General features: G+C 39.6%; 1 protein-coding gene across 1 annotated transcript in view; it reads left to right on the forward strand.

Annotated features, from left to right (window-relative positions):
• LOC120518438 (kin of IRRE-like protein 1) overlaps positions 1-12,811 on the forward strand; it is a 299,507-nt gene that overhangs the window by 192,924 nt on the left and 93,772 nt on the right. The window contains exon 2 of the mRNA XM_039741222.1: positions 12,315-12,464. Within this exon, the coding sequence (XP_039597156.1) occupies positions 12,315-12,464 (150 nt within the window). The remainder of the gene's footprint in view (positions 1-12,314; positions 12,465-12,811) is intronic.

The following is a 12,811-nucleotide window of genomic DNA, read 5'->3' on the forward strand; positions in this document are numbered from 1 at the left end:
CCCTTCCATCCCATGAGTGCAAAGCGTAGCGGTATTCCGCTTATTACAGACTTACTACTTGCGGCTTGAGGTACGAAGTGACGCGATGTGAACAGAGTTCTGGTGCTCTCATCGTTCCCTTGCTTTTGCTGCAAGATGCGCAGGAAAAATAGAAAAAATTATGTCTCTGGAAATAATTAATGTTGGTGGAGTACAAATGCCTCACCCCGTAGTAAATATCAGGGGAGATGGTGCTTGATTATTTTCATCTATAGCTTATTTAGTGCATGAAACTCCGTCTTTAGCGGTACAGATTCGGGCTGACATTGTACGACTTTGTACAGGCACTTGAGGGGATAAAAAAAACTTAGGTTTTCGGGAGATGTTATGAATGGGCACTTTGATGTTTTTATTCCCTACACTTACATGCCTGATGTACACATGGAGTGCACAAAAATTAAGGGTTAAAAGTCGGTCGCCTTAAAAGGCGAGTGCGCCTAGTAATATGATATTTGTAACGTCTAATATGTCTTTTTTTCTCTTCTTTTGTCTAATATATTGGGTAATACGAGTGTAATGGTGACTAAAGGGTGTTATTTCATGTCTAGAGGGCTCTAATAATGTTAAAAGGTCGTAAATAGGTTTTCTATACTTTAACTGCGAAAATATTCGATTTATAAATAAAGAATCCTACTTAGTGAAAATTCATTTATCACGGTAGAGTCTGGAACGGATTAAACGTGATAAACGAGGGTTCACTGTATAGTGCCCAACCCGATACAGACTGACACAGGAGACACGTGTATAATAAAACAAATATTTATTTTTTTTCACTTGTAGGGCATGTCTTCTCCGTGAACCCCACAGGCAATACACAGTCCCAATCAACACACTTGGTAGCGCAAAGCACTCCTTTCTCCAACCACCACTCCTTCCAGACAACCTAGTCCTCCTCCACCAGACTGGCCGCTTAGTGGTGGTCACTGACTCCCTTTATTGGGTACCCTTGGCTGCACTTCCAGGTGTGGCGAAACCAATGCCCAAAAGGGGCCAGCAGCTCCTGCTGCAGCACCCCCTGGCACCGCCTGCGGAACCCTACAGGGATGCACAGAACTTCAACCCCCATGGAGCCCTGTGGGAGACTGAGACACCGCACCAACCCACTGTCCAGGGCTGCTCCCCCTGAATATATAGTGAAGGGGCGGCCCAGCCGGGTCCGCCACATTGTGTGTGTGTGTGTATATATATATATATATATATATATATATATATATATATATATATATATATATATATATATACTAACAAAATACCAGCACTTGTGCAAAGTACTGCCTTAAAATTTTTATTAAGAAGAAAATTAAACCTTTTTAAACTGAGGGAAAATATGCCAATAATTATTTGTTAAGGATCTCTTTGTATACCACATTGTCAGTTCGGCCCTCCGAGTTGTAATATGACCAAGCTGTGCGCTGAGCTTACTCTTGAGCATGCAACTTACAGTTGGCCATGTGAACAGTAATCTTGTCTCAAGTCTCACAGCTTGGATTGCTGCTGTCATAATCGGTTTGAGTTTCATGGTTTGTTTCAATTACGACAGTATTTGCAGAATTTGTTGTGTTGAAGTGACATTTGGCATCTGTCAAGCGTTGTAAGCACACAACCGGTTTCATCGATAAAATCACATCCAGCTTTTGAGAGTTTAAACATTCATAAACATCTAAGTGTCCACTACTGAATTCGCCACCTGTTATTCTAAAATGTTTAAGAGGCATTGGCGGTTGTCGAAAGGTGTAAAATATTTGGCCATTTCGGTACACTTGAAAGTGACAACCGAACAATTCAGCGGCAGCCATCAACTCACATGCAGAACCATAGGTGAAAGGCTTAAGCATTTCACTCTTCTAGTGCTCCTGTGTAGTATAATTATCTCCTGTACCGTCATCAGTCCACACCTTGAACCTGTCCTAGTCATTCAATAAATAAGACACAATGTTCCTCCAGATATCAAGAGTGAGCCTGATATGGCCGTGCAATATGTAACAAAGAGAATGGAAAAGGTAGGTGCCATCTCCGGGCATGGAAAACACTCGGTAAGTGGCAGTTCTTTGATCGATAGTGATCACCTCGATAGACATGGTAATGGGGGTTGGAATGATAAAGGAAATGGGTACCTGAGCAATGTAAAGTAAGTCTAAAATACCTACACAATAACTATAATTGTAATAAACAATAAAACAGCGGAGAAGCCGTGGATTAAACAAAAACGCTGTAGTTATCAGTAGGGAGACGTGAATCCTGTGGCAAAGCAAGGAAGGGAATGTAGAGACCGGAGCGACAGACGGTCTTATATAGGCAGGCAGCCAACAACATGGGAGGCGTTGGGATGGGGGACCCAACACCACCTCACACGGTGACCGAGCTGCAGGCTATGGTCGTTTATATATGTACGTAAGTAGGATTCAGTTAGCGTTGGGAACCCGTGTACCAAATTTCTTGAAGATGAAAGTTCAATATGGTGGCTGACAGTGGCGTCATACCACCGAAATAAGTACGTACATCAGTTTCGGTTAGCGCAGGGAAGCCGCCTACCAAATTTTGAGAAGATCAGGCCATAAATAAGAAAGTTCAACATTGCGGACGTTGTTGATCGTTATGACCATTACGCATAGAATTTCGAAATGAAACCTGCTTAACTTTTGTAAGTAAGCTGTAAGGAATGAGCCTGCCAAATTTCAGCCTTCTACCTGCATGGGAAGTTGGAGAATTAGTGACATTGAAAAGTTCAATATGGCGGCCGACAGTGGCATCATACCACCGAAATAATTGGTACATTGATTTTGGTTAGCGCAGGGAAGCCACCTACCAAATTTCGTGAAGATGGGGTCAGCCTTCTACCTACACGGGAAGTTGGAAAATTGGCGACGTTGGGAAGTTCAATATGGCGGCCGACAGTGGCGTCATACCATCGAAATAAGTAAGTACATCAGTTTCGGTTACCGCAGGGAAGCCGCCTACCAAATTTCGTGAAGATGGGGCCATAAATAAGAAAGTTCAACATGGCGGACGTTGTCGACCGTTATCGACCGTTATGACCGTTACGTGTACAATTTCGAAATGAAACCTGCTTAACTTTTGTAAGTAAGCTTTAAGGAATAAGCCTGCCAAATTTCAGCTTTCTACCTACATGGGAAGTTGGAGAATTAGTGATGAGTTAGTGAGTGAGTCAGTCAGTTAGTGAGTCAGTCAGTGAGGGCTTTGCCTTTATATATATATATATATATATATATATATATATATATATATATATATATATATATATATATATATATATATATATATATATATATATATTGTGGCAGCCCGGCCAGGACACTCAGGAGGACCGGAGGAGGGCTTGTGCCTCCTCCAGACCGCGAGGGGGCGTCCGCCCAGGTTATGTTGGGGGCCTCGGTTAAAGGGCTTGGAAGCGCAGTCCTGTAGGGACCCGTGGCCACCGGCAGGCAGCGCCCCTGTGCCTGAATATCCCTGAAGCCCAGCACTTCCGCCACACCAGGAAGTGCTGGGGGGAAGACGACAGGGGACACCCGGACGGCTTCCAGGTGCGCAGCCGGCACTTCCACCACACTGTGGCGTGTCTACGGAGGAGAGCTGGGAAGCAGCTGGAGCCCATCTGGGTTCCTATTTAAGGGGCGGCCAGGAGAAAGGCACAAGGACTGTGTGGCCTGGACTTTGGGGGAACGGTGCAAGAGGCACTGGGACGTGCACTGAACTTTGTAAATATATTGTAAATAAACAGTGTGTGGTGGAGCCAACGATGTCCGTCTGTCTGTGTCCGGGTTCAAGTCCACTATATATATATATATATATATATATATATATATATTTTTTTTTTACTTTGCAACTTTTAAACTTTGCAAACAATTCTATTCAGCCATCCTAACGTCTGGATTCTAACGGCAGGATTCTTTTTCTTTGAAAAATAAGGTAGAGTTGCATCCATGTAATGACTGTAGTAAAGAATGCAATACAAAAATAAGCTGATTTGAATTAAATTAAGAGGGCAAGTTGAAGCCCACATTTAATACCTCTTAATGATATTACAAATACAAAGTAACACCATATGGGTTGATCTAATTTACTGCTGTTTTCCAAACCTTTCTTAACAACAGCTTTCATAACTTATTAGGCATGACAGTCCTAGTTTATAATGATAGCATCTTGAAAGTTTAATATAATAATTTGGGGACATATTACTCATATCAGAGAAGTGTTAGAAAGACTTCTATGAAATAATCTATATGCAAAGCCATAATAATCTGACTTTCATAGGAACTGTTTGTTTTGGGCAGGTATGAGAGTTCCCAGATGAGTACAAAAGTCGATAAGACACAGTTATCCATGGTTTAAATTTGGGAGAAATCAGAGAGTATGAAACAGGTACAGAGATTTGTGGGCTTCACTAACTACTATCAGTGGTTCGTAAAAACACTCAAAAGAAATGTTCCTGGAAACCTAAGGCACAAAAGTCTTTTGATACATTTAAGCAATTGTTCACTTTTGTGACACCTGGACCAAGTTAAACAATTTATAGTCGAAGCAAATGCCTCTAGTATGGGGATAGGTACAATACTGTCAAAGAGTAGGCCTACTGACCCTAGTGAAAAGTTACACCCTTGCTTGTTTTTTTCAAGAAAGTTGTTGTTTGTAGAGCAACATTTGGACCTGAGAACAGAAAGACTGCTGGCCAAAAAGTTGGTGTTTGAAAATTGGAGACAATGGCTAGACAGCACTGAATTAATATTTATGATCTATACTGACCACAAGAAACTTGATTATATTAAGCTGGCTCAAATTATGGTTGCTTATTGCCAAAATAATATGAATGGCCAAGCAGACACCCTGTTTGATCCTTACATTCCAGAAGAAGTCTCAGAAAACATAATCCTACCTGAGATGTTTTCTTGCTATGACCCAAGTGACAAATACCAGAGAATTAATTTAAAAAATATTAGTTGCAACCACAGTAATTCAAAGACCTATCAATTACAGAGAAAATTGTGCCATCAGAGTTTAGGGGTGAAGTGCTTAGGTGACGGCTCTGGACTAATATCTTAGAACATCTTGACATAAAACTAACCCAATAATTAATGCTGCACTAGTTCACTTGAAAAAATGTGAGCAAAGATATCCAAAACTAAGTGATGCAATATAGGATTTGCACAAAATAAAAATCTTCTTTTGATTGACCAGCTGATTTGTTATTTCCCCCGCCTGATGCCACTAAACCCTGAGAGTCAATCAGTATAGATTTTATTACCAATTTTGTACTCTCACATGGTAATACTGCAATTTTAGCAGTTGTTGACAACTTTTCTAAAAGCAGCCACCTCATGCATGTCAATTTCAGCAAAAGAGCTTGCATATATGTTTTTGATTGAAAGTTTTAGATTAAAAATCTTTCTCTGATTCATCATTCATGATAGAGGCCTTCAGGTAGATTTTTTTTGGCAGCCCTTTTTTGACAAGGTGAGCTGTACATTAAACCTCACAATGAGTTAATATCTTCAGTCGAATGGACAAACTGATTGAGTAAACTGAGACCTGGAAAAATTCATCTTATGCACATTGGGCTCATTTCAAGACAGGGGGAGAGAGGGCCAGCCATTTACTGAATTTGCCAGGAATGTGCTATTTCCCTTAGGGACTAAAATGTCACCATTTCAAAGCCTATACAATTTCAGACCTACTCTGTTTCACTCTTTGCCCAGTCTCATATAATATCTCATTTAGCTTCATGCAACCTGGGTTCAGGTTAGAAAGAATCTTGGTGAAATAAACTTGACAAGCAAGAGATTTGTTGATTGCAAACAAAGCAAATTTTCTTATTTTTGAAGGGAAGTCAAGATATGGATCTCCAGTAAAGACATTTGCCACAAGGTTTCTGTAAATAAGTTTGCATCTTGTTTTCTCAGGCCATATTTTATTGTAAAAAAGATAGGACAAGTCTTGTATCAGTTGACTGTACAAGATCATTTTAAAATGCACCAAGTATTTTATGTTCCATAATTTAAAAAGTAAACACTAGTCCATGCTCTCCGACAGTCTTGTAGAGACTCTTAAGACTGTCGTACATGACATTCTTCAATTAAAAATCATGTTTATGTCCAGGGTTAAAGCACAGAGTATACTTCCTAAAGTGTCTTTTAAGGATCATCATGCTCCTTGGCTGCTCAGTTCATTTAATGATCAGTCCCCTCATAAACCTGACAGGTATGTCTTGAGGCTGCGCATTGGGAGGAGGGCTCTTTAAGCTAAGAATTGCGTGAAACCATCAATGGTGCCATCATTTCTGAAAACATTAAATGACATTCGGTGGTGTGCTGGGGGAAATAGTCTAACACTGCAAGTCTAACCCAGTTGACGGACCCTGGAGAAGCAGAAATACCAGCAACTCAGGAAGTGGAATGATAAGTCACCCCCAACACTCAAGTCATACTGTAGATCTGAAGTAAATATACAAAAAAGACCCCAAGCAGCAGAAGAGGAGTCTGTAGAGTCAGGAGAAGACTGGAACAGATTCTAAGTCTGTTAAAGACAGAGAGAGATGAAATCTTAAAGTCAAAATCAGGAACAGAAACATACTGTTCTGAGAGTGGGTGGAAGAATGAATGGAGGCATGAATGGATGATTACTGGACAGGGAAAGATTATAACCTGTTGCTGTGCATCAAAGTAATCATCCAATATATGAAATGAGGTAATATAATTTTAATGTTTGTCTCATAGATGATGCAAGACAAATACAATTTTAAATATGTTCAGGATAAAATGAATAAATATTGTTTGTTTGTATGACATTTTGATTCAGTGAAACATTGATCACAAAAAAAACAGTTTTAGTGGATCAAAGTGCAGGGGCTAAACAAAGGACTTTGAATTTAAAATAAACATTTGGATGAATCCAATCAGATAAAATATACAAATATACTGTATATTATAACTTTAAATCTGGGAGTTTTCATTAGCACAGTTATAGCCCTATTATATCTATTTCTCACTAAAATGATTATTAAACAGATTTTTTTTTTCACAAGAGTTATAGCAGATGTTTGTCTCTATTTAGCTTTTTACTGTTTATTCCATTTTTAAAAGATTGTGTCTTCTTGCATTTGAGTAGCATCCATAAAAGATACATGGGCCCACGCATTGCTCATTTTATGCCAGACACAGAAATTTGCCTTCAGGCCAAAGTTCAATGTCTTCTTTCATCACACAACAGACTCTTTTTAATATCTGGTCTCGTAGTCTGCAGGATGTCTCCATACAAAACCTAGGTGTGGTGTGAGCATTTCTTACAACTGACTTATGCCCTTTAATGCCTGTCTCTGAGTCTCCTCTATTTCAAACATGTACATTAGTCCTTCATTATTACTTAATCAAGGAAGGTCCAGGAAGTGGCTTTACGGTTTGCAAGTTGGTTGTGTATTTGTTGTTTTTTCCTAGTAGTGAAGTTTACTACATTCAAGAATACTGACAGTAATTTTTATAGTTCTTTCCAGATATTTGCCTCCTCACAAACCTATTGTGAATTTGTACTGACAACTCCTTGTTCTCCATTGCAGAGTATATGACATTTTGGACCAGTCATAAACAAGAATGTTTCTCCTGAAATCTTATTATCCTATTGAAACGGCCAACCCCTTACCCAGCTGGCAGCTACACCTCCAAGACCTGTGGCCTGGATAAATTAGATAGATTGAATCTTATATATCAAGCTGTACTTCTAACAAATACAATTTTCCCCACAATCGACAGATTAAATATAGGCACACAAAAGCAGATATGTAAAATTAAGTAATTAATTATATTAAATGAAATAACAAAAAATACAACTTTCACACGTAAAAAACAAAATATATGTATATCCCTCCACCAAAGAAACAACGTGACACCACCATATATTGACAAAACAAACACTCCCTTGCCCCTGTAACATATAACAAACAACAACAAATAACAATATTGAATGAACTATGGAATGAATGATTGTAAACTTGAGTCAAAAACTGTCCTGAGTGGTCAACAGATATGTGATGTGTTTGTATTTCCAACAAATGGAATAACCTCACCGTAAATCCTGGCCTTGTGGTGGATGATGAAGTCCGACCCCGGGGTCTCTAGTGATGAGGGAATTGAAGCAAGTCCGGCGGAATGAAAAACAAACCGGTTACCAAAAGCATGATGTGGTAAACAGTAGGTAAAGATGGTTTGTGGTCGTGTAAATGAAAATCTCCATCTTTTCTCCTCTCCTCTCTCATTTCCTGTTCCCTCCTGATTGTTTATATACTGTAGTAATGAGCCAGCTGAATTGTGATTGAAAACAGCTGCTTTCCATCTTGGGGCCGTGATCCCTTTCCATCATCCGTCCCCCCTGTATTTACGGGAACAACATTCACTGATGCACACATAAACAGCAAACGAGACGATGGAAACAAAACACACTTAGTACTAACATTGAGAACACTATTACTATGTAGCCCCACTACACTACTCAGTGAGCACAGCTGAGTTCTATTTAGGCTGCTGTGCAGAGACTTCACAAACTTAATTTGGATTGTCATAACAAAGGCGAGGGGTAGTTATTAAATCCAAACATTTAATATAGTAAATTTACTATATTTTGAAGGTAAAGAGTCATATACCAGAATGAGTCTCATATAAATGCATTTAACTTATATTTCAACCATAGAATAATGTAGGTAGAGAACCAGAGATGCACAATGGAGAAGAACATCCAGTGAGCTCAATTGAAAGAAATATTAAAAAATGTGTTCTAACTATTTATCCGTCCATAAAAGTCAAGTCTGCATATCACATTTATGATTTTGAGGATATCAATAGACCGCCCTTACCTTGGCATGAATATGTAAGGGTCTTATATCACTCTTTTACACGCTACACAGGTTAGACCTGACTTTAAATAATAGGAGGAAACAGAGGTTGTGAATCTGGATAAGGATATAATCTTTAGACTTCATAGTTTTAAACTTGCACACAGAGGAAATGTGTGTATAATGTTACAGAAACTGTTCAGTGGCTGACATGGTCCGTCATTAACATTTTGTTAAATGTTGCAATATTGATAAGTGGTTCAGTTAAATTCAAGACCCTAAATTGGATTAAGTAGGTTGAAGAATATTGTGTCATTTTAGTTCAGTTTCATTATACCTACAAAAAGACACTTCTACTTAGATAGACAGCATGCTGTATATTTTTACAAGTGACAATTTTTTTGAAAAGTCTTGCTTCCTGAAAGGTTTTGTTGCAGATTGTGAGAGGTACCTGCTGGGTATGCACAAATATAGTTTTAGTTTTACTGCATCACATAGGAACTCTGAGAAACCAACATTTATATGTTTACTGACAATAACATATTTAGTCACGTTTATGTTTTGCATAAGCTATTAAATTCAACAGAATGCAAAGTGTTTTACTCTTGATTTTCTTTTGTATTCAATGTCTGGTGCATCACGTTGCAGTGTCCAACAGTAGTCAACAAGCATTGACGGATTCCAGTTGACCTTGTATTGTGTCACCATTGTAGCAATGTCCTGGTGAATCCTTTCAGTGTGTTCGTCACTGACAGCACCGAGATTTGCGGGGAAGAAGTCCAAGTGTGAGTGTAGGAAATGAATCTTGAGTGACATGTTGCACTTCATTGTCTTGTATGCTTTGAGAAGTTTGTCTACCAGCTGAATATAGTTTGGGGCTCTGTAATTGCCCAGAAAATTTTAACAATGTCTTTGAAGGCTTTCCAGGCAATTTTTTCTGGCTCAACTAACAGATCTTCAACTAACAGATCTATGTCACTCATAACATGTCTGATTTGGGGGCCAACAAAAATGCCCTCTTTGATCTTAGAGTCAGTTATTCTTGGGAATATCTGTCTTAAATAACAAAAACCTTCTCCTTCCTTGTTCAGTGCTTTCACGAAATTCTTCATGAGTCCCATTTTTATGTGAAGAGGAGGCAGAAATATCTTCATGTGCCACATTTTTCTGTGCTGGAACTAACTTTTTACGGAGTGGCCAGTTCTGTTGAGAATAGTGCGACTCTTTGGCATGGCTGTCCCAGATGAAACAACAGTACTTTGTACAGCTGAGCTGCAGCCCTAGTAACAGAGCAACGACTTTAAGATCTCCACAGATATTCCAGTTGTACCTGCTATATTGGACATGCATCAGCAACGGTTCCATATTCTCATACATTTATTTTTTGTGTGCTACATAGTCAACAGGAACTAAAGGATAAACATTGCCATTGTGTAGCAGAACAGCTTTCAGGCTTAACATTGACAAATCAAAAAACAGAAAGTTTCGCACCTGGTGACAGCAAACACCAATCCTACAGTCTCAAACCCAGCAGCTCGGCTTTTGCTTTTGACAGACCCAGATCTCTGACCAAATCTTTCAATTCGATATCTGTGTTCTCTGCGATCTGTGGATCGCCTGATGAGCACGGTTCAAAATCCGGCTCAATGTCACTGTCAGTACATTGCATTGCAGTTTCTTCATCTGGTTCATCTAAGGTCCAATCCTCTAGTGGTTTCGGAATTGGAAGACTGTAATCATGTGGCATGGGTCTCATTGCTGAAGACAGATTAGGATATTCAATTGACTTCTTGTTTTTGGCAAAGAAGCCAGACACATTAGTCAAACAGAAGTAACAGTCCGTCACATGGTCTTTCTGTTCTCGCCATATCATCGGAACAGCAAACGGCATTGTCTTTCGTGTGCCTCTGAGCCAGGCTCTCAGACTGACAGCACATGTCGCACAGCAAATGTGCGGCGCCCATTCCTTGTCTTGATTTCCAACCGAAATACAGGTGATAAGCTTTCTTCACAAGAGCAGTCATCCAATGTCTTTGAGGCGCAAGTGTATATTCGCCACAGATATAGCAGAATGTATCACGGCTGTTACGACATTGACGAGACATATCGCCCGACACCAAAACGTCTATAGCATCAAGTTTACTTACTGTTATATTGCTACAGATACTATACTTTACTTTACTATACTGATACTATACATACACACTGACTATCTATATTAACCAAATGAGCAGGATCGGTGTATGCAAGCCACATTTATAGCATGCTGAGACAGCGTCAAGCTTGTTCAGACCTGCCCAGGATGTCAACTTCCACAGAACAGCTTCCAACATGGTCTGATTCCATGGCTAGACATGCCCAGGCTGTACCAGCCATTGTTGATAAGTCACTTACGGGAGCAAAAATGTTTGGATACAAACAGAAGAAAAAATCATGACAAAACACTGAAACGGTATGTGATGGGTAAATTTTGATGTGATATTTGTGATCAGCACCCACATAAATATATATAGTAGGTACCATGAAGGAAGGACTGGCATACTGGCTAGGATAAAGGAGGCCATAATGGAAGGGCCAGGAGAATGAACCCCTCAGGAGCAGCTAATTCCTCCACATAACAGGTAACAGAGCTCCTAACAGCTGGACCCCTTTAGGACACTCACAGGGTGGCATAGGGGTTAAAGTCCAAAGTCGTCGTCTTATCAGGGTGTTTGGGTAACTGCTGGAATCACTGCTGGGAGACGACTGCCCTGGTTCATGTAAGACCCGAAAGTGCTACTTGGGACTGACATAGAAAGCTGGACACAGTTTCTAGTCTTTAAAAGTGAGCCCACTGCCTCATTTAAACTGAGTCAAAGTGAGGAGGTGGCGGGCAACACTCAGCCGGAGGCAGAAGGAGACAAGTCACTTTATTATTTGTATAGTTTTTGGGCTGTGTTTTACTCTTGTGTGTGTGTTGGATTTAAAAAAATCATTATTTATACCCATGACTTTGTATTATTGGGTCTGGAGTTTGGGACTCAGTTGCACCCTCAACCAGTTACAATATATATATATACACCGTATATATGCTGTAAATTGATTCATCAGTATTGTAGAAATATATTAACTGGTAACTCATGAATCCAGTGTATTACTGTAAAAACTGTGGCAGTTGTCTCTGTGAAGCTGCAGTTACTTTCTAGGTCTATATAGCTTTTTCTGCTGGCACACAGGTTTATATCACAAATCTCCAAAAATGTACTTATTAAGTTGATTAGCTATTACAGAGTGGGACAGTATGGATTTGTGTGTAAGTGTTCACTGTGTGTAAACAATTGGCCCATGCAGAGCTGTCTCCTGTTGTATGCCCAATGATGCTGGTTTAGACTCCAGACCCATTTTAGCCTGAATTGGGTTACGCTTTGGCCCTCTGTCTCAAATTAATGTGTTTTTTTTACAGTTTTCACAACAAGATTTACCCAGGAGCCTGCTGATGAGACAGTGATTGCAGGGCAGAATGTAATTCTACCTTGTGTAATCTTCAACTATTCTGGGATTGTACAGTGGACCAAGGATGGTCTAGCTTTGGGTATCAGGGATGGTCTACAAGGTAGGTTCTAAGAGTTGTCTGAATGTATTGCTTTAAGGTAGAAGCACCTGGCAAACGCATGAATCATGGACCATTAATGGGTGACTAAGTTGTACAAAAATTGTGTAACCTGAAATCATATACAGTAAGAATTATAATGATGCCAATCCCGCTTTATTGTGTTGTTTGCACTGACAGTAAACTCTGCACTGTGTGTTATTTGTCTGTCCTGAATATGGTTAAAGTAAAAAAAACTCAGGAACAATTATAATAGACCATATTAGGTCTCATTGTACAGTAAAACCTAAAAAACATGTCCTCCTTAGAGAGTCACTGCAACAATAATTTGGTGTTGCCTAGGTACATTT

This window comes from Polypterus senegalus, chromosome 18 (assembly GCF_016835505.1).
Source record: "Polypterus senegalus isolate Bchr_013 chromosome 18, ASM1683550v1, whole genome shotgun sequence".
In the NCBI taxonomy this organism is placed as follows: Eukaryota; Metazoa; Chordata; class Cladistia; order Polypteriformes; family Polypteridae; genus Polypterus; species Polypterus senegalus.